General features: G+C 49.9%; 1 protein-coding gene across 1 annotated transcript; it reads right to left on the bottom strand.

Annotated features, from left to right (window-relative positions):
* Positions 1-22: 22 nt before the first annotated feature.
* On the bottom strand, positions 23-24,906 carry UBN1 (ubinuclein 1). The gene is made up of 18 exons (XM_082772402.1): positions 24,883-24,906; positions 24,200-24,611; positions 22,682-22,768; positions 22,068-22,163; positions 21,640-21,774; positions 20,873-20,976; positions 18,656-19,091; positions 15,944-16,014; positions 14,512-14,641; positions 14,172-14,290; positions 13,555-13,680; positions 12,451-12,594; positions 9,486-9,536; positions 8,285-8,327; positions 6,711-7,940; positions 5,381-5,633; positions 4,968-5,057; positions 23-2,457 (listed from the first exon to the last, which is right to left on the bottom strand). The coding sequence occupies exons 2-18, from the start codon at positions 24,437-24,439 to the stop codon at positions 2,405-2,407; spliced, it is 3,408 nt and encodes a 1,135-aa protein (XP_082628528.1). The 5' UTR covers positions 24,440-24,611; positions 24,883-24,906; the 3' UTR covers positions 23-2,404.
* Between the last annotated feature and the right edge of the window lie 1,819 nt (positions 24,907-26,725).

Below are 26,725 nucleotides of genomic sequence, written 5' to 3'. Positions count from 1 at the left end.
GAAAAAGGAGCATTTTGGAAACTTTGAAACAATTTATTCAGTTGCTCTGTACAAGATTAACAGTTTTCATACCACCCCCACCATCTTCAGCAAGACAGTCCCAACACACACAAAAAAATATAATAGTAAACCGCAGCTCTTACACCCAAAAGGAACTGCCATACTAAGTAAGTGCCATGGGAGCCTCGTCGCCCCACACTGTCACGAAGTGCTGCAAGTTGCCCCGTCAAGGCAGAGGTGCCGGACTCCTGGCTCCCCATCAGCTGTCAGGTCTCTGCGTGGTTCTGCCTTGCTGCGACTCTGCTCAATACCATTCACTCATTCATTATAGCATGTAAAGAAAAAATATCCCACAGAATTTCCACCAAATAAACATTTCCCTGAGGCAAGAGGCTTCGCTAAATTCCTAGAACGAGGGCATTCTGCTCTGGCCACGCACATGGGTGCCTCCCAGCAGAAGCATTCAAGTGAAAGCAAAGAGAGGGAGTAGAACCAGTACCTCGGGTCACTCGCTGAGTCCCTACCCTGCCAGGCGTTTGCGTGCTCTTCCAGATACCATGGGAAGTTGAAGGTGCAAGGCACCTCTCAGGATTAGGCCTTCAACGGGAACCGTGCGACATCCGCTGATCGGAGACCATCAGTAACTGCTGTGCTTAGTTTTAGTAACACAAGTTCTGTCTTTGGCTCTTTTGCTACAACCTAGGTATTTTCTGTAAACAAATTTTGATTCTGAGCTGCATTTTTTTTTTTTTTTTTTTTTTTTTTTTAAATACAAGCAACGCGCTGATCTTGGGAAATGACTCATCAGCTCAAATTGAGAACAGTCCGTCATGGATCTTACCAGAAATGGGGAAAATAAAAGCAGGTATTTGCTGGTATACTCAGTGTCAGCATCCTTCCCCAAAGCCCAGGGAGGAAGGCTGCAAGCTTTCGCTTGAAATACCAGTAAAGTTTATGCAGATCAGTGCCACTACTGCATGTCTCAGATGTGGCTATAGGGGCCTGAGAAAAGAGACTGGGGAGAGCAGAAAACCAAAAGCCATAAAGCTCACTTGGAACCACAGCCCGCCTTTAGCTACGCACAGTTTGAAAGGGTGTGCTCAGGGGAGAAATATTTAGGTCTAAGAGTTAAAAAGATTTAAAAAATAGTAATAAAAATGACACACCCCAACTCCAGATGGTCCCCATTCCTGCAGCTGTGACAAGCACATGATTCTAGTGCAGAAATCATCAAGGAGAGCAATGTTGTTCTCTGGGATTCGTTTGAATAGTAGTGACCTTGGTTAATCTAGATCATTCCCTCTGCCCACCAAAGAGATCATAACTGACGACCCTAGGAAAGAATGGCTTTAGGGGAGGGTCTGGAACCCGCTTGCACAAACTCGGATAAGAACTGGTGCTCTTGCTGGATTTGGTACTGTGTTTGCAGTCACCAAGACACCATTGGAGTCCAGACAGTGCAGCTTTTTTTGATGTGCAACCATAAAAAGCTCTATTAAATAGAACAGAATACATCTTAAATACAGAATGATTAAAAAAGGGTTGAGGAGCACACAAAATAGGGCTGAAATGTGTGTTACTAGTCCATTCTTGCTCCACCATAAAAGGCACTGGAATTATGTCTTCCTATACATGTGACATGCTGAGAAGTGTCCCATTCAATCCAATGCATTCGATGGCAATGAAGATAAAACTGAGCAGGAAAAAAGCATCCCTTTGGAGGAAAAAAATCCAAAAACCAAAATATGTAGAAATCTTAATGTCCATGAGTGCATCTAGAAATGTCTCTTTTGAGAGTCCTCATTCTCCTCTAGAGGGGAACATCAGGTGGTTCATCAGATTCACCACACAGGAAACGTTAAGTCTTCCAATTAACTGTAGCACAGCTTTATAGTACAATTGAAAAGTCAAGTCAAATGTCTTCAGAAAGCACTGGCAGCGCTAGAATTATCCAAGTAAATCCAAAGCAGAAGAAAGAAGCACCTTTCATACCCTCCACTGGGAGACCAAGGAGGTAACTGGACTTGGAGGTACTTGGCAGACGCAGACACAGGTGGGTGGAATCCACCAGCACCGGACTTCCTGCAGGAAAGCCGAGCCACCCGAGTTCCCCTGCGTGTTCTAGCTTCGTGCCAGTGCCAGGGAATGCGTGAAGGGCAGCAGCAATAAAACAGTGCTACAAGTGCTTCTCTCATTAGGACATGGCTCAAGGTAGCCCTTGGTGTGGGGCTTCGCTCTGAAAGCCTCTGAGCTAGCTCTGAAAGCCTCTGAGCAAACACACCAGTGAGCTCCTCATTGCAGTTTAGTCTCTCCAGTTGTCACGAGAAAAAGACGCAGCCGGTATCCATGACCTGGTCCTCTGGGTTTGATCCTATGTGTGCTCTAGCTCCCCTCCTCGCAGACGTCACAACTTCCGTTGCTGTGCGTTGGACCCTTTGCTGTGAAGCTGAGAAGCATCTGCAAGAAAATAAAACCAAGTGGGAAGGGGTTTCAGCATCAGCTCCGTGGAGCTGCGTGCAGCCAGGGTGGCAAGATCTCTGCACGGAGAGATCGACTTTCCCTTTGCAGCCCAAAGAATCAAGGGGTGGGAGAATGGTGTGTGGAGATATCTGCAGCCTGGGAGCAGCCCTTCCTCTGCACCTAAGCAAGAGTCACAGGAAGCACCAAGGCCTCCTACAGCCTCCCAGCAAAAGCACCACAGCACAGATTCAGATTGCTGTGCTGACTCTCCCGGCAGTCTATGCCTTTCTCTAAAAGCCACGCTACCGTGTCTCCCATCTAGGGAACTACAAATACAGGGTACTTGCCACCTAGCATCTGAAGTTGATTTGAAATTTAACCATTAGTAGACCTTTGCCGTTGTAATGAAGGCCTTAGGTACCCATTGATAGTAACAGGAGTCACAGGAATCTAACCACTGGAGTAAGAGAAAGGAGCAGATGTGAGGGGAAATGAGAAAATGCAGTGAACAGAAAAAAAGTAAGGAAGTTTAAGGTATAAGAAGTTCTCCAGGAGCAATTAAAACTACCGTCAGACTATGGTGAACAAATGGGTGTACTGAGATGTGCAGTCAAGCAGCCGTAGCACCAAGCAGAGCAGCAACAGCTTCTTCTCCAGGACAAGGACAGCTCATTCCATGCAAGATCTCAGTCCCAGCACAGGTATTCCTAAAGCAAGCAGTCGGAACCATTGTCACAGCACCAGCACGCAGGCACCTCCAGCAGCAAACGCAGCAGCGACACCACACAAGCACACGTTGGATGCTCCCTGCTCAAAGGCTTTTTGATGAATGCTGGTACAAGCGGTCACATAAGACATCAACACTTGCTTGCATTTGTAGCTACCTCGCATCACACCCACGTCCTTGCAGCTTTCAGAGCGATACAGCCCTGTAATATGTTTTAAGACGATGGTGGCCACTTAAACGTCTACTTTGATCTTCTGCGAAGCACCACGGTTGGTAATATTGCCCGAAGGGACAGCACTAATCTCAGTCCTCAACATTTATGTGAAAACACCAGGTGAGGAAGCAGGTCCCTGCAGAAGCTGTCTCAATGGTCGGTTTGTCCCCACTTATTCCTAGTCACACTGCGTGCTTGCAGCTCTCTTGGCCCTAAGCCCTGCCTAAGAGCAGCAGTCCATCAAAAAATTCTTTTGTTTTGAGCCCTATAAGCAACAGGGAAGTAACCACTCTAAATTCCCTCAAATAATGAGGCAGGGAACACCTCCCAACTGACACAGAAAACATTTCACAACCCTGTTTCAAACAGAAATCAATCATCTCACTCTCCTGAAACTAAGTTCACAACCAGGAAGAAGTCCCTCACACCAGCGATTGCTGCTGGTGGCTGCTTCTTCTGCTCCACCATGGTGGAGAGATGGAACAAGTCACATCAGACAAGTTTCAGCAAGAGAAGCAAAGGAGATAACTCTTTGAACTTTACCCAATGCACAGCAGTGTCTTCTTTCTCCAGCCAGCACACGCTGTCCTCAACAGCCAAGCGCCAGGAGACCGCGTTGCCTCCAGGAGTTCATCCACAATGCCTCAGGGCTACGGCATTACAGTGGCACATCCTCTCCCTGACCAGACTCACGCTGCCCAATAACACAACCGCAACAGCAGTGGGTACTAAGCCAGTGATGCTGAACGGCACTGAAGAGCCAACAAATACTTGATCAATAAAGCCAAAATAACTGTAGCAACTACCAGCAGCATAAGCAACTCCCCAGACAGACAAGCCCAATCTGGTAGCCCTACACTTCAATTTTCGGAATGCTGAACTTACTGCCCTTCCTTCTCTCCTTCTACTACAGCACTGCCCTGTTTCACACTCACAGCCCACCAGGACACAGCAGGCAGGACCCCATTTACGAGCAGAGGTGTTCTTTGGAAATCTCTTTTATGCATTAGCTCTGCGGGCATCAAACTGGGGCGGGAGCAGGCTTAGCTGCAAAATCATCACATCACCACCAAGTGAAGCAGTCTGCATTCACACTACAAACCTGTGAGGGAGATGTAGGCAATTAGCTCAGCGCACAGATACAGGACATTCTGGTCTGACACATTTTATATAGGTCACCAGTGACAAAACTCCACAGAGCCAGAATATTCAATTCTGGGCAGTCCTGGCAGACTGTGCATAAAGAGGCAGAGCTTTAATCCTAGCAGAACAATCCTTTACCACGACACAAGCAGCAAAGCCAAGCACCTCCAGGAACCAACACTTGCTCTAAGCACTGAGGGCTCCTCGTTTTGGAAGCACACGAGCTTGCACTGGCTGACAACACAGTAAAGGACACGGAGGGCTACGCCTAGCTTTGTACCGTGGGGAGGCCGGAGGTCTCAGCAACGACCACACCGGTCAGACAATGAGGGCAACAACTTTGCTTTCACCCCTGAAGTCCTCCTGCTGAGATGCAGGATGACTCACGGCGCAGAAGACAAACAAGAGCGTCTGACAAGTTACCTGGCAGACTTTGCGGTAAATGAGTGGACAGGGCAGAATGTGGGAGTGGCGCTGCATGGTGGGGGCTGGAGTGCAAGCCAGCTAGAAGACCTAGAGAGAAAAACAAAGAAAGGAGAGGGGAAAAAAAGAACAAATACACATCAAAGACAGAAATGAGCAGAGGAGCTGCAGCCGTTAGAGCCTATAGCTTAGTTTCCAGCTGTTGAGACTTCTGGGCTAGCTACAAGGATGTGAGGATGTGCCCAAGGTTCTCCAAATGCAACTGCTAGAGATATAAATGGATGAACTACAGCACGAAGCAACAGCAAGAGAGGTGAGTTCGTCTGCAATGGGTTAACACAGCACAGCACTGCTTTTCTTGTTACTGGACAGCACAGGCACAAGTAACACACATGCATGAGCAGTACACTCACTGTGGCCAAGGCCATGGTGGAAAGTTCCTGGAGCAGGTCCTGTAACTATTGCATCCTTTGATACTCCTGCTTTCGGGGAGGAGTCTGAAGTGAAGGAGATGACATGAAGAGGGAAGGTATGAATAGGAGAGATAATACCTAAAGGGGTGGAGCTCAGGGCAGCTGGCAGCTTTGGATTGTTGGACTTGTAGGATGGAGACAGTACACTTAAGGAGGAAGAACTCGTTAGCAGCACAGCTCCACTAGTTCCTTTCTGAAAAGCAACAGAAAAGGTCAGTCAGGAGGGGGAAAACCAAGGCATGTCAACATTTATACTTGCAAGAAGCATCTTCACAGCCGGGGCCCGAGAGCTGCCAATTCTTGAGGTCACCTAGAGGCATCCAGGACACTAAAAATCCAGCTGCTGGATGCTATTGTCTTCTACATGTGACCATATTGGATTTGAGCCTGCTGTTCCTTTACTCTGGAGCTATGCCTCCAACAGGCAGAGTACGTGGCTTTGAGGCCCATTTAAACATATCCATCAAACTGCTCTCCTCCTTCCACGTGCCACAACAGAATGCAGACACGAGCAGCTGACAACAAATTAATGCAACTACATTAGGAGTGTCTGCAGATGAGAAACAAGGCCTGCACATCATTAAATGCAGTGGCTGAACAATACAAGTTTGTATAGGCACCCCGGGAGTCTTTCCAAAGACAACATATCCCACTGAACTGTCAGACCCAAACATCGCTTCACTGCTTGTGGGGGTAACTGGGGAGCAACAGAAAGTGGACGAATATAGCTGGGCAGGCACTGTGAGTTTATAGCCCAATCCTGTAGGCTGTTTATTCTATACATCAGTAGTAAAAAGTGTCCATAATAATAAAATCACTTGTGATAATTTAAGTAAGGTCAAATTAGCAGACCTAATTAAAAACAAATTGGTAATTATAATTTTAGTTCACGCAATGGCTTTAGCTCTCATGGCAATTTGCTTTACTGCACTTCCTCCTGGCCTAAACAGGAACATTACTGTCCCCATAACAGACTGTGTCAGGCCAAGAACACTACGCAGCCTGTCCAAAATCTGCTGCCTGGAAGGTACCAGTGCATTCTGATTAGCTGTTACTTTAAGCTGAAAATAAGAGCTTGAATTCTGGATCACAGACCCATGGCAAAGGCCAGGTCTTCCTAACCTAAGCAGCCACGGTCCACAGAATCATTCAAGACTTCCAGGAACTTCTTTTGAAGTCCCCAATTCAGGTCTCAAGTTAGGAGGCAGCCTGACGCAGCGCAGTGCCTTTCCTTCCTGACATTAGGCTAGGTCAGCACGTTCTTGCTTACCGGCACAGAGGTAGAAGATGCGGTGCTGCTGACAACAGCTGGCTTTAGGGAGGAGGTCAGCAATTTGGCCACTCCTTGAGTGCCCCCACTAGAATCTCCATTTGAACCTCCAGGAGGCGCCACCAGAGTCAGCTTCTGCGAAACAGACGTCTTCTTCACTGAGGAGCTCGGGGACGGGCGGCTGGACGCCTGGCTTGAGGAAGGGGCCTGCACAGCGGGCAGCAAGCTCCCCGAGGAGCAGCCCTGGTTTGCAGATGCTCCTGATGAGGAGCTGCTGGAAGAAGCCCCATGCTTCGAGAGGGAACCAGAAACAAAGGGTGATTTGTAAGATTGTCCTGAAGAACTAGAGCCACTTGAGTGCTTTCCTGTATAACTGAGAGACGATGAGGATGAGCCTGGGCTTTTGTGGGAACTGCTGGAGTTTTGGGCACTGCCTGGGGAGGCAGAGGAATGGAAGCTCTGAGCTTTGGTTGATGATTTGACCTGCTGGAGGAGAGAGCGTTGGGGCAATGGGGAGGAGGACTTGGGATTCTGCAGTTTGACGAATGGAGCCGGGGAGGTGAAAGTTTTCTGTGGCTGGGTGCTTGAGTGAAAGACCTTCACCTGAGCGCCCGGCACTGGGGTGGAGGTCTGAGGCCCATGGCTTGGTCGGACCAGGCCGTGATGTTTCTGTTTAGCCTGGTGTATGTCTGAAAGGATTTTGCTGGGTGAGGCTTGGCAAGAGAGTTCTTTGTAATTAGAGTTTTCTGTCTTTTTGTCTTGAGAGGTTTGGCCCAATGCCAGGGCCTGTTCAGCCAGGAAATTTAGAGGAGACTGGAGAGAGCCAGCAGGGGATGATGTAGGGGCAGGGCTGGCTTTTGGAAATGTCCTCTTCTCCTCTGACGACGCAAGAGTTGGGATCTTCTCCGGAGGAGCTTTTGGAGCTCCAGAAAGAGTAAAGTCAGGGCTCCCTCCCGCTCTGCTGTTAAGCGCAGCCAGTTCTTTAGAGACTGCTTCGAGGGAGGTAGTAGGATTATGAATTAAGTCTTCATCCAAGGAGTCATCCATGAAGGCAGCAGGAGTACCAGTGCTGCTGGCTGCTTGGGTTGCCCCAAGGGACAGGAGTTCTCTGGTCTGGGCGCTGATACCCAGACCTCCTGCCTGGCACTCTGATGACAAAGATAAGGTGTTGCTTGAGTGCATTGAAGGAACAGAAATAGAGATCTTTTTATCTGGTTTACAGGAGGGTTCCTGGAACAATATGACAACAGAAAGCAGAGTCAAAACAGAGGCAGGGTTTACGGCTGAAAAGGGAAGGAAAGGTTCCTGATTTTGGGATGGAAGGTGCAGTACCTTTGGGACGAAAGGCACAGTAACTGTGCCTGCTGGTCCCCCACCTCCCTCCCGACTGGTACTCCTGCTGCCATCAACTCTAGCTGCTGTTCCAGTTTTTCCTCACGCCCAGCGCAGACTAGTGCTGTTTAAGAATACAACTTCCTTACACCTGATGCATAGATACACGGCTTAAAACAGGATCTGAGAGGGCAGTCACTCGACTACTGGGAACCATGAGGACCAGAAAACGCAGAACTCACCTTCACCTTCACCTTGGTAGGCGCGATAACTTTTTTCTTCGTCCTGTTTTGAGGGAGAGAAAAGAAACAGGGGCTCACTGAATGCCTGCAGGGAAGCATCCTATTAGGGAGCACACTTGGGCCCTGTTAATGACGATCCACTGAGCCTTTTGCAAAGAACAGAGGCAGCATCTCGGGTTGCTAGGATTCAAAACCATATGACATTTGTTGCTGCTCTAGGAAGCCCCAACTCCCACACAGGGGAATGAATTAGGGAGCGGAGCAGAGTCTCTGAAATGGTAAAGGAGCAGTGAAAGCACTCAACAGACACATCCTGCACCAGCTGCAGGGCCAGGAGCTACTACTGGAGCCCACCACTATACCAGTACCCAGAGAGAAACTGATACACAGGCTATTTTGGAAAAAAGCTACACATTTCTTTTTGGTTCCCAGAAGAAGTCAAGGATGCAAAAGCATCTGCCAAATTCATGGAAAATAGATCATTTGGTCTGGTCAGATGCAGTCTCTGGTACAAGACATCCCTGAACAGCTGGAATGACAGGGCTGAGGGAAGGATGACTACACTATTTCATATTCTTTCTCATACTTCCCCTCATTCATCCAGTGCCAAGAACAGGACCGTCTGTCAAACAGACATCAACCTAACTCCGTATCATCGTCTGTTATAGACTGCCAGCAAGATCCATGAGACCCTTTGGCGTTAAAGCACCTGCCCAGCTGGATTCCGATGGCTCTCTTGATTTGCCACCCATAAGCCTGTTTCTCCCACCTTTACTAGCTTGAGCTCATCATATCCCTCCTTCAACCAGGCAACAAGAAAGAGGGAATCCAGAATCCAGGGAGGACTGACTGAACAGGTAGCAATAATCACAGTGCTGGCAGCACGCTCCTTTTTACCTTGATCTGCCTCCCAAGGCCTAGCACAGAGGCCCGACTCCAGTCTGGTGAACAAGGCCAGGAGGCAACCTGGCTTCAAAGCTCTTATCCTTGAGCCTACTCTAAGGCTCAAGCACCTCAGGAAGGCTGTTGTTGGGAGATGTCACACACAAACAACTACTCTCCCTAGACCTCCCCAGATGAAGCAGCGCCAAACTATTTGATGGGAGCCAAGTGAGTTCAGGTGCTCCTGCATGATCCACCCAGGCCCCAGGGAGTGGAGTTCACCAGTTATCACTCTACAGGAATGCTGCGCGATACTCACAGGACTGATGTGAGGTGTCCGTGTACACGCCTGCTCTCCTTAAACAGTGTCCTAAGAAGGGAAGAGAGCAATGAGAAGTGATATCCAGCAAGACCCAGTAGAGCAGCTGGGATCACTGGAGACAGAGCTGCACAGTACAGCAGGGGACTTAGTGAAATTAAAACCACAGAGAGTAAACAAATATTCATCTGCTTTCCAGGAAAATCCTTTTGAATACCCCCGCTCAATTCCCTCTGGGGGGAGCTATGCTTGTAGGCGCTGGAAGGCCGTTAAGGCGGGCGTTGGAGAATAACTAAGGAAAAAGCTCTGCCAGCCTAAAAAGCTGACAGCCAGCTGGAGAGGCAGTACAAGTGTTCAAGCTGGGTGTTACTGCTGCCAGAGATTATCCAAGAGCTGGCAGATCATCCAAGAGCTCTTCACCAACTTCAAGGGAGAAAGGTTTCCTTTCCCTGCCTCACGTACAGCGATATGGATGAGAAGCCTTCACACTTCACACTGCTGTTGCCTTGGCATCCCCAGCAAACTGTGGAGGTGACTTCTTAAATTAGCACAGCCATTTCCGTAGCAATTGTCTAGCCACGACCAATAAATAGAACTAACAGACCAATAAATAGAATCCAAAAGCCTTTACTACTGAAGCTAAGTAAACCAGAATCTTACACAAGCACTATTTCTCCTAAAACAGCTGCCACTCAGCTGCTTTCTTAGATGTCAGGGTGAGAAGCTTATGAATACCCCATCAGTACCAACACGTGGAACATGCTTTCCTGGCAGACTATTAACATACTGAATATACAGACTTTTGTCATCCTTTTTATCTTAAAGCACACGTATTTTAACCTTATATTCTATTTGTCACCTTTTAGTGCTAACCAGGAAAACAGAACCATGGCAGGGCCACTCTGAACTCGTACACAAAGTTGCTACTCTGTCCATCTTCAGGCTCCTATTGAAGATGAACTTCTGTGCTCACAGTGACAGCAAACCAAGCTGATTAATCCAGAAAGGCGTTTATAATTCTCTTAATGTTGCCAAACCCTCCCCTCCATTTCTGCCTGGATAGCAGACTAGCTTCTGTCTTTAAACCACAAAGTCCCAGGAGCAGAAACCATTGTCCTTTAGCCACTGGAAAGCAACCAGGAAAACCACTTCTCTTCAGTCATTCTGTGGTCAGCTTCACTGGAGGGCTCTCTACACCGAGTCTTGGGGGAACACAAATACGCTTAAGAACAGTTTTACCTACAGCTCCAGGGAAAAGATTTTTATTTTACTTTTTTTTTTTTTTTTAATTCAAAAAAAGAGATTTTTAAGCTTGCCAAGCCTGGACCCCAAGCTGGCAGTATCTTCATTACCTAAGGAGTCTGCACCCAGCTCCTAATGCCATCGTTCAGCTCCCGCGCTGAGCGACACACCACAAACATGCACAATGCTGTACTTCATGTGCACATGCAACTGCAGTAAATGGCTATGGATTCTTCCAAATGGAGCTGTAATTTGCTTCTCACACTTACTGCTCTTAAGAGCTGGTACCCATGAAACCCAAAAAGCAAATTCAGCAGAGAAAGAAGACCCATCCAGCTGTTTAAGATAAGAGATTCCAGCAGTTGGACTGTGCTTGTTTTAAAGCCAGTGAGCAAAACGAAGCAGGCCAGAAGCTGATGACAGTCCCAGCAGAACGACTCTGCAATTTGCATGGCTCTCTGCAATCGCTGGCTCAATGGCATGGATGATGGAGGGCATGAAAGAGCAGGAAACAGCAGCGAAGACACGGGATGGGGTAAAGAAAACCACACCCAATTCCTACTTACTCTGTTGACTCTGATGGTCTCCTGAAAGTCCCAAAGCCGCTAAAGCTTTCTGCTTTGCTTTCTTTTGGGAAGGTCTAGGGGAGAATTCCCCAAGGGTCTGAAAAGATCTCGTCATACCGATTCAAGAAACCACTGGCCAGTCCACCTCACCTCAGTGCCCGTTCTAACTTGAGACTTGTCACACCCAGGGACATCCACCAGAGGTCAATGCTGGGGCCAAGACCACTCAACAGCGTCGCTAACAGCCTGGACAACAGCAGACTGTACTCACAGTAAGCCTGAGGGCGACACGAAAACAGGGTGGGAGGCATTGGAGGGCACGGTTGCCATTCACAGGGACCTCGACAGGCTGGAGAAAGGGGCCAACACCACCTTGTGAAGCTCGACAAAGACAAACGCAGAGTCCTGCAGCTGGGATGGAATAACCCCAAGCAGCCACGCAGGCTTGGGGACAACTGGCAATGCAGCAGCCTTGCAGAAAAGGACCTGGGATCCTTGCAGACAAGCAGAACAAGCCACTGCTGCACGGGTGTACTGCTGAAAGCTACCTAAATACTGGGAGCAAGAGCACAGCCAACAGTTCAAGTGCTTATTCCCCTCTGTTTAGCACTTGTGAGGTTACACCTGGATACAGTGTCCAGTTTCGGGGTCCCCACAATACAAGAAAGATGTTGACAAACTGGAGACAGTCCAGAGCCACTGAGATGGCTGAGGAACACGTGACATACAAGGAGAGGTTGAGGGAACTGGGTTTGCTCAGCCTGGATAACGCAAAGACCAAGGAGGGATCTAATGGAATCTACTACCTAAAGAGCTTTGGGGACAGGGAGCCACAAAGAAGACGGAGGCACCTTTCTCAGAGGCACTCAGTAAAAGCAAAGAGGGAACAGTCGGTTCAGCACAGCAAGGGGAATTCCGATTAGAAACAAGGAGAAGAGATTCATGAAGAGTGAAGTATCAGAACAGTGGCCCAGAGATGCTGTTGTAATCTCCATCCATGGAGACTTTCAAAACTCAATAGGACGCAGCCCTGAGCAATCTGACCTAACTTTGAAGCTTTGAAACTTTTGACCTTCTTTGAACAGGGGTAGGACTAACCACCTTCAGAGGTCCCTTATGATAAGGAATCCCTGGAGTACAACATGATTCTTGCTCACCTGGCCTGCATCCAGCCTTTTGGCCAAAGGGGCTTCACCTCTCCATCTAGGAAGGTCTTCACATAATCCTCCAGAGACTGAGCCTTATTCTTGTCAAGCTCATAACCATCCAACTTAATCTTCACCAAGTGGCAAAGCAGCTCCCTGAAGAACAGGAAGATTTCAAATACAGTTACTTGGATTAACTTTCCCCAGATGGAGATCATTCTGCTTATCCAGGGCTAGATGAATATGCTAAGATGTGCCTGGCTTTGCACAAGTATTCTGGATCAGACCGTAGCCAGCTGAGCACAGGATTCGAGTCCGGGCATTCCAAACACCTTGCTAATAAAGCTAACCCTGAACTGCCTCTGGAAGAAAGAGGCAGGGAATGGCACATTTCTCTGTAGGTGTGCACACAGACAGATGTACCAGAGGAAAAAAGCCTTATACTACACCTTCCCACTTTAGTATCTTCAAACAGCAGAGGTGGTAAACGAGTGACAGAATTACAGGTGTCATTTAACAGCTGCAGATCCAAACCCCTCTGCAGAAGTTTCTGCTGAGAGCAATGAGAAGGCAGAAAGTGAAGCCCTCTTTGTTCTAAATGAATCTTTTATGGAGCAGCACCCCAATTTGTTACAGAATAAGATGAAAATGACTACATGATTGATTCTTATTTTATCCTTTGTCACTCTCCCCTTCATCCAGCACTCTGTTCTTTGTCAGACCCTTGGGTGGCAGGGGCAGCAATCGCCGTAAGCTTTAACTGTTTACACAGCCAGAAATCTAATATTGTTTAAGAGTCTAGTCAGTAGGATTTCAGCAATTCAACCAAGTTACTTCTTTTCCCAAAAGATCTGTCCCTCTTTTTGGCCCCCGCACAGAGGCTTAGTGCTTCTCTCGGAGCTGGCCTGTACCTGAAAATGGGTAAGTTTTGGGATGTGTTTAAAGTTGAGATTTAGTAACCGCAATAGTGGTTTCCACAAACCTCCAAGGTGACTATTACTAGAAGCCGTTAGTGCTGCTCCTCTGAAACCAAGATACAAATATTAAAATGCATTATTCTGCGCAGCTGGAAGTGAAGCAAGTCACAGGTTGCCTTAATATCTAAGTTATGCAAACCTGATTTCATTATTCCATTGAAATTTCTTTCGTGGTCCCATAACGCGTTTTCCTCCCTTTTCTTCGTCATCGTCATCATCAGAGCAAACTCGATCTCGCTCTTTGTCCTTTTCCTCTTCCAGCATTCTAAAACAGAGATGAGAACAGTGTGGAAGTCATTGTCCTGGCTAATTCAAAACCAGGATAAATCTCTGAACAAGACTGTTCAGAGGTCTTGCTAGTCAATGATAACAAACTCCCAGAAAAGGGCCTAAAAATCTGGCTTATGGTGCAAGCCAAGCTTCATGCTCCATGTTGAGAAACTTCCCAGTACTATGTAGTAGAGACCACAGGTCTGATCCAGCCTGACTGTGCTCAGGCTGCCATCTTTCTATAAACAGGCCCGGGCAGAAATGAAACACTTCAGCCAAGTTCTGATCCCATCAATGCTGCTGTAGGTGGCATCAGTATAGATAGTGCAGAGAAGACAAAAAGCTTAATTAGGCCAATTAATGCCCATCAGCAATTCTTGAATAGAGAACGAAAACAGGTGGTAAACTTCATGAGAGCAGCCTACAGGTCCCAGGGAACCTGCCGAGGAAAGCTACAGATGCTTAACAAGCAAACAGTGAGCTTACTTGGCAAATTTGGCCTGAGTATGGGCTTGGCATTCCTCTTGGTACTTAGTCATCTGCTCTGGCATGACTCGACCAATGGCTTCTTTTAGCTTCTGCAGGGGCTCCTTCAGTCGGCCACCCTAGAGCACATCACAAAGCAGACTGAGGTTCTGCGCTGTGTTTCAGCCACGACACTCAAGCCAGCAGGACAAGACCTTGCCAGTTTGGAACCCACACCACCAGCCGTGGAGCCTGAAGCATGCTCACATGGAGGACAACAGCACATTACACAGAACAATTCTGCTCTGGAGATCAGGGTAACATGCACGTGAGATAAGGCTGTGCTGCCAGATTCACTCACCTGCTCGTAGAGATAAAGCTTACGGGCACGCTTGACTAGAGTGTCCTTACTGCAAGGTAAGAATGCAGCCAGGTGGGCGTACACCCCGGAGCGGATCTGGCTGTTCAGCTCCCGGGTCTGCAGCTCTATGCTGAAGAACAAGACAAACACAACGTTAACCAGGGACCTGGCACGGGTCCTCTAAGCAACTAAAATGCAATTGTGGTGCAAGGTGGGAAGCTGAAGGCAGGGAGAGAGGGAGAAAGTACAAGCCAAATTACACGACAGTTCATTACATTTTAGAATCAATGGGCTCAAGCCCTTTATCCCAAGCTATGCCTTTCATTGTAGCTTCAGAGTATCTTAAAAAGCAACAAAATACGTCAGCAATCTCACTTATTCTGCATTTCATCTTGGCAGCTGAGGAGTGGGAACATCAGACAATGAAACGAGAGGCACACAGTGCTTCTGTCAGACACTACTGTGGTCTACCTCCGGATAATATAGAATCAAACTTTATCCCTCGGGCTTGAACTTACTTCCCAGTGAACAGGCTAGACAGGTCAGTACATGTCAAACCCATCTATGCAGTTATACATAACTTAAACTAGCTTTTTAAGCCACCTCTAAGCATCAGTTTCCAGTGTAAAAACTCCTAACTGATTCTACTGCCAAGTTACACAAATTCTTTTAAATCACTTCTGAAAACAGCTGAAATTATCAGGCTTAAACCAGATTAGGAGTGTTTGTGCAGTCAGCACTGGAATGCTAAAAGGTGATAATCACCACTTGAAAGGAGAAGCAAACAGACTCAGAAAATTCCTTCCAGCAATTCCCTCCAAATGTCTTGATAAACCTTAAGGAAAATTAAAGCCTCTGTTTAAGCATTACACTGAGATGATCACAAAGCTGTATGCATTCCTCCATCTTCTGCAGGCACTTGAAGAAGAATGAAGCCATTGTCAACAGCTGTGTGAAGCTGCCCTGGCATGCTACAGTTCTACCAAGATAGGAGCAGTAATAGAGTTCCTCCAGTTTGCACAGAATGCCAGTGGAACACAGCAGCCTTATTCCAGTTTAAAAATATTCCATACAGCACAAACAGCAAAGAATATGCCTGACATCTCTGACAGGAGGAGGTTTACTGTTCTTGTATCATGCTGCAATCATAAGTCAAGTGAAAAAAAGTACACAAATATCAAGCATTATCTTGAGAATGAGAGCTACAGAGATATATCCTGCCATCTTCTTCTACCTTAAGTACACACATTTCGACAAAGCCATTCCTCGGAGACATTCATGTTATCTTAGGCATGCTCTGTGTGGAAGACCTGTAGGAGGACACCCCCGCACCTCCTGTTAAACCTGCTCCTGACTTTACCGGAAAGTGATGCTCTCCAGACACTCTCCTTTCCCCACACCAGCCCCACTCCTCTGCCCTGGCAGCACTTACTCCAGTATGATGTTGTTGATATCCTGAGTGAAGAATCGCTGTTTGCCTTCTCCTTCTGCAGCTCTGGCAGCCTGGAAAATAGCAAACACCACCAAGTCATCATCGTTTCGCATACAGATACAGGCAGGCACAAACAATCAAATGTTTTTTTAAACTACTTCAAAACCACTACAGAACAGGACAGCTTTATTTCACTGAACTCTGCACCAGCTCCCTGCTGGAGGTGGACTAACAGCTGCCCCAAGGGACAGACTGTTGGGAGGTTGTGTCCTTTCCACTTAGGCCTCTTCAGTTCAAGCCCAGCTCCACCACCTGAGCTGGTGCAGCCAGGCCTGCCCACGCACCCTCCTCTTCTGGATTCTCCTGTCTGGATGTGCTGGCGTTGGATACAGGGGGGCTGGGACAACGCAGTGAGCATTCCTCCACTGAACAGGGCAAAGGAGACTGCTTGGTGGCAGCCAGCTTCCTTGGCATAATTCCCATGGGAAGAAGGGATGGATTTAGGACAGGGTTTTAACTTCTCCCTGGAGCTGTTAGATTAAGTAATACGAGCACAGGGCTTGTCCCTGGAACAAGAAAGATCATCCCGGTCACGTTTAACGAGGGGCGGGGACACTCATCACCAGGCTTTCTAGATCAGTGTGGACACCAAGCCAAGAAACCAACGGAAAGACTAGTAGCCAAAGGGGAAATGTTAGTTCCTATCAACACCATGGAAACTAAAAAAAATCCTGTTCGGGAAGCTTCCTGAGCTATGACTGCAGCACACACAGCATTGCCCAAAAAATCACACCCATGAAAAATATGTCCAGCGGGAAAATAATTCCAGGAGATGAATGAGATGGCAGAAAGTTGTCACGGAGCTTTCAGCCTGTTGACTGCAGGAGAACTGATGTAAACAAAACTGGGGTTCGCCACAACAAAACGCATCAAGTTACTGATCCCTTGCATGGGAAAGGGAACCAGGAGAGACGGGCGTGATTTTGAAATCCCCTGATTTAACGCTTCCATAGTCAGGCTGGTAAGCAATGAAATTATGCCCAGAAGGCACGTACATTCCTGCAGCAATCTCTGTCAGGTCACAGGAAGCTGGCGATATCAAAGGAGAAGGCGCAATGCTAAAAAGGCAACCCTCAACCTGAAAGTTCCTTTAGGAAGGGGAGGGTTAAAAATCAAACCAGTTGAAGCAGAAGAGGAAATGCCTGGAGGCTCTGGTTAACCCCTGAGGCGCTCCCACCTGACGGGAGGGAAGCAGCAGGCTCTCAGGCAGAGCTGTGGCACCTCTCCACTCCCACCCCCAACAGAGTTCACGTCCTGAAGTCCTGACTGACCCACAGGCTTCAGTTTGTCACTTCTTGCCTTTTGTGCTCGCCCTCTTAACAGAGTCCAGCAATGAGACACAGCAGCAGGAAGCTCTGGGGACAGCCTGCTATCACCCCATCCTGCAGCAACGTAATCATTAACTTGGTATCACAGAAGCCTCTGCAATAATCTCCTTTGAGTCAAATGGAGTTCAGAAGCAGCTGTTTCAGTGTCTCCCGTTAACAGCACAACTAGCAAGTAGCAACATCCACAGAGCCCATTCTTTTCATCAGCAGTGCCAATACTTACTTCAATTCCTACTTCTCTTCTGCCCGCTCGTCACCACTCTTACCACGCTTAAAATTTCTCAGCAGACCAGTTATCTTTAACAGAAGCTAATCTTCAGTAACAGGAGTTATTAAGCAAGAGATGCTTCAATAACAGGCACTCTAAATCGATCTGCACCAGATGGCAGAACACTGCAGAGCTCTACGAGTACTGTTTAGGGCTTAAAATCAATATTTATAAGGAAGCCTAACAGCAGGAACCAAACAGGTCGGCATTTGTTGACAGGCTGATGGTGACAGCCAGAGAACCCCCCAGTCAGGAAGTGTACTTCTCTGGCATGCCAGCAGAGGGATCCCTGACCAGCTCCTAACACTCCCCGCTCCTCCAGAACTGCTTTCCGAGGCAGGTTACGGCATTTTTGGAGAAGATGGGTGGTCCCACAGAAGTCCAGCTGCAGGAGGAACTACAGGCAAAGATGCTCACCCTTCCTAATGTGTTCCACTCCCTCAGCAGTGCTGCAACGCTGGGAAGCTAAAGAAGGGGAAAGAACCCAGACTGTCAGCAAGGAGACTCCAGCCCACGAGCTGCCAGCAGTACCGGTGCCTCACCGAAGGCATCCATTTGCATTACAGGGAAAAAGAGTTTTAGCAAATCCTCCAGCCCCCTCTGCAGGGCTGTCCTCACACTGCACAGCAGGTAACGCTTTCCAGCTGCACCCATTTTACACAGAGAACTCTGCACGCCCCTTCAGAAATGCTGCCCTGCTCATCACAGCACATAACGGTGGGATTTATCCCTCAGCCCCATTGGTTCACGTTTTAAGTCCGTTCACGTTAACCTTTGGAACTATTGCATCAACCCATACTTAACCAAGGGAGGTAAAGAAACCACAGTGACAGCTGGAATCCTGAGCGCGGTGAACTCAGACTACACCAAGGCTGAGGACCAGCGCTTTGCCTCTGGCTGACACGCCGGCGTTCAGGAAAGCGCCTTGGCCATAAAAGCAAACCGAGTGACAGAAAGCTGGGCTCCTGCCTGGCCCCACCGGGGCGTGCTCTGAGCCTGGGTGCAGAACCCAGCAGAGCTGCCCCCCGCCAGCAGCCAGGCGGCCACGTGCTGTACCTGAGCCAGCTCCTTGATGCGTTTCTCCAAAGGGGCTGGCAGTCCTTCCGGGAGGGAGGGCGGCTGCTTGAAATCCTGCTCCAAGCCTGTCCCAGCAGGATCGCTCCCGTCCTCCACGTCGTGAAAGGGACTTCCCTCGGGGGACTCGCTGAAGAGCCGCTCCAGGTCGAGGTCAGTCAAGGAGTCCATGGCCGTGGCTGCCTGCAGGAGGTCGCTGTCACTGGCGTGGCCGAAGAGCGACAGCAAGGGGTCAGGCATTGCCTCTGCCTCTCTTGGGGTTGGAGGCTCTGCTGGTGGAGTCACCGCCTTCTGTTCCTCGTCTTTTTTCTTCTGAGCTTCCTTCTCTTTCTGAAACTTCTTCAGCATCTCCTTGACGCTGAGAGCTCCGGAGTATTTCTTCTTCTTCTTCTCCTTACTTGCATTTAATGCTGTAAAGCTGCAAACAAAGAAGGGAAGAGGAGAAGAAATTAAGAGAGAAATAAATAAGATCAAGAGGAACAGACAAGGATACTTTCATCCCAGTTCAGCCACATGCACCAATGCTTTGGGAAGTCATAGCCCTTCACCGATTACACCAGGAAAAATAAACTATTTCCTCTTCAGGCCATACCTAAGAGTTAAGGATAAGACTGGAGGCCTGAAGCCTCACTGGGTATCATGTGCCCAACAGGACAAAGTATTTTCATTCATTCCATCACATCTCTCTTCTCCAGTAACTTATCCACCAGGTGTTCACTTAGCCAGTTTCATCAGACTTAATTTTCAGTTCCTCGTCTGTAACCTGTTAAGCTTTCCGAATGCACTAGTCTCAACTGCTGTATCAGATTTAGTCACTATCATCTATGAAACAATAATTAGGGAACAAAGATTTATGCTGTTTAATGTAACTGCCCTCAAGCACATTATGCTGTAGGGGAGGAAACAGTAGTCGGAAACTACTCGGGGGTTGGAAACTAGCTGGGGACTTGGGATGCGTGTGACACTGCTGTTCTGCACACTTCCCTGCCTCTCAATTTGACAGTAGTTTCGAGCTCTATGTTCCATGTTTAAGGCACACAGCTGCTTCAGGGCTGCAAACCACTCTCTCCATCCATTACCCCCACTCTACAGATCCCAAAGTAAAACTCTTCTCAACTGTGCAACCTGAATTTGAAGGGAAACAAAGATTCATGCAACGGGCTCACGACATGCAGCAGCGCTGATACCAGGGACAGGAATGCCTCAGCACAAGACTCACTGATGAACGAGCCCCCTCTCACTGCAGAGCTGATGGAGCTCAGAACTTCCCCAGCTGGTTATGTTCTTATTTAGCCATGCGCACTGTTCTAGAAAGGATGAATTGGAAACGCACAAACAACTAGTGCAGAGGAACCAAAGCAGGAGTGTGACAGCAGCTTGAAGCTTGTCTGTGCTTGAAATAGGGCAGCAAATTCCCTTCCCTTGTTCCTAATTAGGGAATCGTACACTGACTGCTGTGTCAGACATGGTTTGGTGCTGCCAGAAAGCAAATCCGTGCAGGAAGAAGGGAATCCAAAAGAACAGTTACGGGAAGAAGGAAAAAAAATAGGAGGAAAATGTAGCAGAAGACACAAAGGCAGCAGCCATAAATTGAAACAAAGAGGCCAGGCAGACCTGAGCAAGTACAGACCAGCAGAACAGTCACTCCTCGAGACAAGAAACACCACTCAGGTTTATAGCCCCCAAGGAGAGAAACTACAGAAAATCTAATCCCTCATCCAAGAAATACTCTGGGCAGGAGTACAAACTATTGGCCAGCAATAGCTGCAGCAGACATCTTTCCTTCCTGCTCTTGCCATCCACGGCCTTCTGACCTCTCTCCATGCCGGCCTGACACTCACACAGCTCTGAGCTCACACACTTCCTTCCTGCCTTTCCTTTCTCAACTTGGTCCCCATATTCATTACCCCCAGCGCTCTCCCACATCTGTTCCCACCAGCAGTGCCCAACCTGAGCTCCAAGAAAGCAGAGCCCTTCAGCTCCGTGCCCCTTTGCTGTGACAGTCCTGTTGTGGAGCCGTGCTCCTTCCAGCCAGGAGCTGCCTTCTCCTGACGCGTGAAGCACCAGCAGCTCACCCATCAGCTGAACAGCTCACAGCCAAGCTGCCCCCAAACAACACGTGCTGCTGCAGCGCAACAAACACCACCTGTAACCCCAAAGCAAAGTGTCAGGCAGCAAGTGTTCCCTGTTCCTCCTTACCCGGCTTTTGGGAACTTGGACTTTTTTGATTTCTTTTCCTTGTCATAAGAATCGTCTTTCTTCTTCTTCTTCATTTTTTCACCTCCATCTTTCAATTTCCGTTTCTGGAAAGGATTAAAACCGAGTCAGAATCAGAGCGTCTCCTGCTCATGGGATTGGAGCAGCAGCCCCAGTCTTTGGGCCCTTTGCCAGTAGGGTGAGAACAGCTCCTTCCTCACCACACACAGTAACCCAAACCAAATACACAAATCAACACAGTTCTGGCACATTCCATCTTCAACATTTCACAGTGCACCCAGCTCTTATGCTAGAGATCCTGTCAAGAAAGGTGAAGGGATCTCAAGTGCTCCCCGTCTCCCCTTCCAGCCCTGTGAAAGCCTTGCTGTTTCTAAACGACACCGCCACAGCACAAAAGCACTGGTTTCCCAGGGAAGCCCCCAGCACCCCTCAGATGAGAAATCCAAAGCGCCTCATCATTCCCCCAGCCACAAGCCCCTCTGGGGTGCCAAGAGGCCGCCATCATTTCTGCTCTGGGAACCAGGAAACTCCACCAGTAGCCTCATGCACGCCAGACAAGCTTCATTTTACCATCAAATATGTGGACAGAAGGTGATTATGAAATGCTCATCTATGAGGCTGCAGCTCCCTGCCTATTCTGTCCACACCAATTCACAGGTCTCTCTCTGCTTTGAAAGAGAACGCTCTTCATGCAGCAAACCCACTGAGCTCTACCAGAGGGAATACTCCTAGAAAGCTGGCCTGCTGACCTTGGGAGATTTCTTCTTTTTCTCTTTAACATAGTCGTCTTCAGAGTCAGATGCTTGCCGAAACTGCAGCGTTCCTGAGTTGATGTAGAACCCGCCGTATTTTGTAGTCAGAGAAGCCGGAACAAGCTCATCGTACTGGAAGTAAGAGAGAACAATCTATTGGCACTGTAAACTTGTGTTCACAGAATCTCTTTTGTTCTGTACTTGAGCTGCTTGGAGGATGGAGTGGGACTTGTGCCCCCCGAGGAGCAGGTCGGGCTGCAGACACCCATGCTAACTAGCGTTCTCCTGTCATGCAGTTGCCCCAGGAGTCCTCGTTACCCAGCCCTGGCACACTCCCTGCTCGCACTGAGCTCATGTTCTCCCAGGTGCCCGCCCAGCCCCCCAGGCCGCTGTTTCACCACCCCCACACCTGCCCGAGTACTCACTGCTTCCGAATTATCAATGAAGGAGTCGGATTCGTCGTATCCATACCCCATATCAATCAAGTCCTGAATACGGTCCTTTCTACGTCTCTTGCCACCCTAAACAATAAGAGATGGATGGTATGCTCATCTGCTGTTCTAAGCACCGCGGGGACAGCCCTGCTACAGCAGACTGACATTCTCTCCAGTTTAGAAAAGAGAACGAGCTCTGTTACTAAACCAGCGCTGACCCACTTCACGCTCTAATCTAAGGATACAATTATGTTTTAGGCCTTATCACAAATATCAGAAACAGTGCATCCAAACGAAACAAAATGCTGGCCCAACACACCAGCCAGCTTTGTGCCAGCAGACTTTGTTACTTTGGGTCTGCTCCCCTGGAAGCTCTCTGCCAGCACAGAGGCTGACAGTTCTTCATACCTGCTGCAGAGCCAGGCAAACTCTGCGCTACGAGCAGCGAGCACGCACACAGCATGCTCCAGCCACACTAACAGACTGCACAAAGATGGGAACGTAAGAGCTAGCGACTGCTGATTTCTGTTAAAGCAATTTTGGCCAAGAACTGAACAGCGTTACCCACCCGAAGGGATAGCATAATATAAAGAAGAGGAACGTACATATTTTTCTTCAAACTTCCTAGCAAGAGCCTCTGCTTTATGCCTCTCCTTTTCATCATCATTGAAGGGATCAGCAGGGTCCTTCCTCTGCAGAAAGAGAGACAAAACCATCAGAATCCAGTCTGTCACCCTGCCACCCAAACCCATTAGACGTGCATTAAAAGCATCACGACTAGAACACGCAGGCAAAAGCTCAGAGCAATCAGCCTTCAGTACAGTATCCTCAGAGGCTTCTCAATAAGGTTCAGAATAAGGCACCTAGAAACAAGCACACCGAACTCTACTGGACAATAAAAGAAAAAGCAAGTTTCTTGGAGAAAACAATAACCCGTGAAAGCGTAACTAAGGGTCTCTTCTCTCAACTTGGGCTTTCACAGAAAGAAAGGAGAGGATGACAAGACAGTACCCTGCCACTCATCTCCAGATTCTGTGTAAATCCCTCTGTTTGTTTTTCTTTATTTAATTACTGCCGTTCACCAACCAACAAACAGACCTGGGGGCATCTCCCTTCCCTCTCCCACCCGCTCTCAAGCTCACACAAATGAGCTTTAGCAGGCAGAAACAAGAAGAGCTTGTCCTTACCCCGTTCTTTACGGGATGAGATTTCTGCAGTTCCTGGCTGTGCCTATGACACCCACAAGCATTCAGGACCTCACTGCAGTCTCCGTATTTTGGGTGCCCTCTCAATTAGTCCTGTACCTGTCTCTGCTTCTCCTGTCTCTCAGGAAAACAGCACAAACCCTCAACTGACTGCCAGCCAGAACTGAATAGCAGCAGCGAAAACGAGCAGAGCCCAATCAACTCTCCTGAGCATCACCACGCTGCTGCCAGAAGTGGCAGTGACAGTGCTGGAAGACTGAGGAAACCACAACTCCCCCACGTCAGTGGAAAAAGCAAGGTTTTCTTCATAACTACACAACGCAGAAAAATGTCCATAACACAGAACTGCTGGGTGCTGTTGGATGTTTGCATTCCACTGCACCTGAGAAATGACCCCCAGGGGGCAAGCAGAGCTGTCAGGCAGCACCTGAGAGCACCATGGCCATCAAACGGGAATGGATGCCGAGCGCCGCAGGGAAAGCATTCATGTGCAGTAAAGCCAAGTCCCCAGAAAGGAGACAGCCCCGTGCTGCGGAAATATCCCTCTTTTTGATGCTTTTTGTAAGATACCCTTAGCTTCCTGTAACCAGGTACCAAAACCACTTTAGATCAACCAAGCAACCTCAAACCCAACCAGCACAACACGCCACACTCTGCTGCCAGCACATCAGCTTTCTGATGTGCAGAGCCAGTGCAGAGAGAGGAACACGACAGCTGTCTGACAACAGGATCCCATAGCTGGATCCCAGCTCCACGTCCTGCATGGTGTCTGACCGCTGAGCTGTCATTTCAGCTCTCAGCACCCCACAGGTAACACACCACCACCTCTGACAGCAGCATTAAGAGAAGAACACCGCGAAAGTCCCCAAAGCCTTCAGATACAACCTCAGCTTTGCCACAGGCCGTGTAGACACTCACCTTTTCTCCTGCAGAGCCACCCTTGCTTTTCGCTCGGAAATTCTTGACGAGATCCGGGTAGAAGAACTCCGGACAGCGCTTGTGGTCCGGCTCGAAGAGAGTCAGCGTGATCCGCACGGACGTCGGCTGCTGCTCCGCATCCTGGGGCTGCTCCGAGTCGTCCTTCCTGGGCTTCTTCAGGAAGCTGCCGCTCAGCGGGCCGTGCAGCGTGGTGAAGGGCACCCTGTGGGGCTCCGTCATGGCTCCGGCCGCCCCTCAGCACCTCTCAGGGCGTCGTTCCCATGGCAGCGGCCCGGCCGTGCCCCAGCTGCACACACACATCGGGAGTCCACCAGCGGGGCAGGAAGGGGCAGCACGAGCCGGGAGAAACTGGGAGAGCCAAAGGCTGGGACCGCCACAACACCGCAGGGCTCTGAGGGGGCAAAGCGGGGTCAGGGCCAGGGGAAGGGAAGGGCAGCGCAGCCCCTCACAGCCCCCCCCACCCCCAGCTCCACCTCAGCGCCGCCCGCCCCGCTCCCCGCGGCCCAGCTCCGCGCCGCGTCCCGGGCCCGGCCCCGTTCCCAGCCCCGTTACCCGACCGCAGCCGCAGCACCAGGACCCCAGCGCCGAGCAGGGCCGAGCCCGGGCCCAGGCAGCGCCTCAGGGCTGCGCCTCACGGAGCCGCCCCGGAGCCCCCCGCTCACCGTCGCTACCGCCGCCGGCCCCGCTCCTACGTCACAGGCGCGGGGGGCGCTGCCTCGCGCAGAAGCCGGCCGGCGTCACAAAGCCGCGCGCCGCGCGCCGCAACCAATCAGCGCCGCGCCCGCGGTCACGCCTCGGGGGGGAGCGGCACGTGACGGGGGCGGGCCTATCGCCGCCCTGCCCGCCTGCCTCCCTCCCGGCAGCCCCCGCGGGGGGGGGCAGAGAGCAAGATGGCGGCGGGGGTGGCGGAGCCCCTCGCAGTCGGCTCCGTGTCGTCGCGCCTGCGGCCCTGCGCCGTCCGCTGCTTCCTCCGGCACCGGGAGAGGTGCCCGGCGCTGTGCCCGGAGCTGGGGCCGCTCAGCCGCGGCCACCATCGCAGGGTCCCCCTCACGCCGCAGCGGCTGCTCCCCCTGCTCGCAGAGGTGGTCAGCCCCTCACCCAGGTTAGCTCCAGCAGCTGAACTCCCTCGTGCAGGTTCCCTTACGGTCACCTTACGGTCACTTACCCAAGTGGTTGTAGCGGCTTGGCAAACCGGGGCGCCTTCACCGTTAGCTGTCCCACCTGCACATCTCCAGGGCACGGGAGAATTGCCCCTAGCAGCACGTTTCTGCCAGTGAAAGCGAAGCTGAGGGGCACGGAGAACAGGCTCACAGCCCTGCTGGCACCAGCCTAGAGCTGCCCCCTCCATTCTCCAGCTCCCCTGGCAAAGAAGTGGAAGACATGATGGGATTCTCCAGGGTTTATTATTATTAAAAAAAAAAAAAAAAAAAAAAAAAAAGGATGACTTATGGGAACAAACAATCTGTAGGCTGCAAACTACTGCTTGGAGAAGGCCCTGAAGGCAGGAGGAGCTCTGCCAGAAGTGCTGTGTGCTGCAGTCAGGCAGCTGAGCAGAGCTGAGCTCAGAACGTCTCAGCCCACGTGCAGCAAAGCCCCAGGAGCCTCGCTCCTTCAGGTTTCACCACGGCTGTTCCGCAGCACAACACACCAACACTGTCCCTGCCCTTACGCTCTGGCAGGAGGCTTGGGGGGCTCAGAGAGTAAAGAAACAGGCGGTGGTGTGAAAATCAAAAGGAACGGTGGGAAAAGATGGGACAGAGGAACACATTCACGTGGGTGGCTCTGAGGCTCTCCTGCAGCAGGTCCTAACATCGCCTCCTGACACAGGAGCCTGGCTGAGTCCTCGGAGCCTCTTCCTCCTCCAGAGGCCACTTGCACCCTGCAGGCAGGGGACACGTGAGGTGAGGAGGGTCGCCGAGCAGGGTCAGCCTTGGTCAGCAGCCCCTGCACTGATCCCACGGCAGCTCAGTTCTTTAAAACCCTTTGGTGAGGAACCTCGCAGATGCAGGTGAGGACAGGGATCACATCACCCCACAGTGACCAGCACACCTCTCCCCGTGGCCAGAAGCGCGCATCCTGCACCAGACAGGGACAAGAACAGGGCCCCGCAGCCCTCCTCCTTCCAGCTCCGCGGCTGCTTGTGAGGTGGGTCAGGCCACCTATGTGTAGGAGCTGCCAGTTTCCGGCAGCCCTCTCTTCTGTAATAAATTATTTATGTGCTGCAAGTGACTGTCAGTCTGGGGTTCACCTTGTTTTTATGTTAGCAACTGAAATTCTGCCTCCAGGCTTCCCCCTTCTTTCAGGGGAATAGGTCCTGTGAAGCAGGTTTGGAATCGGATAGCAGGGAGCAGGAACCTAACAGGAGGGTGAGATAAAAACTTCATCTACCATAGGCCAGGCTCGGCGACAGCCACCAGAGGTCACCACTGCCGCGTAAAGGCGCCCAGAGGGAGCTCAGGTCTACCCACAGGCTTCTGCTGGGAGCATTTTGACGGGAGAAACTCG

Source organism: Aythya marila (assembly GCF_965140915.1).
Source record: "Aythya marila genome assembly, chromosome: 15".
Classification (NCBI taxonomy): Eukaryota; Metazoa; Chordata; class Aves; order Anseriformes; family Anatidae; genus Aythya; species Aythya marila.
The sequence above is the reverse complement of the archived record's forward strand: the minus strand, read 5'-3'. Positions and strand labels throughout refer to the sequence as shown.

What these genes read in the sequence shown, in the direction of transcription:
- UBN1 (XM_082772402.1), bottom strand. Translation starts at nt 24,439, where the DNA reads ATGACGGAGCCCCACAGGGTGCCCTTCACCACGCTGCACGGCCCGCTG. An exon ending in AGCTTTATCTCTACGAGCAG is followed by an intron (nt 14,291 to 14,511) that starts GTGAGTGAATCT and finishes GATGTGCTCTAG; the next exon opens with GGTGGCCGACTGAAGGAGCC. An exon ending in GGACACCTCACATCAGTCCT is followed by an intron (nt 8,328 to 9,485) that starts GTGAGTATCGCG and finishes CCCTCAAAACAG; the next exon opens with GACGAAGAAAAAAGTTATCG.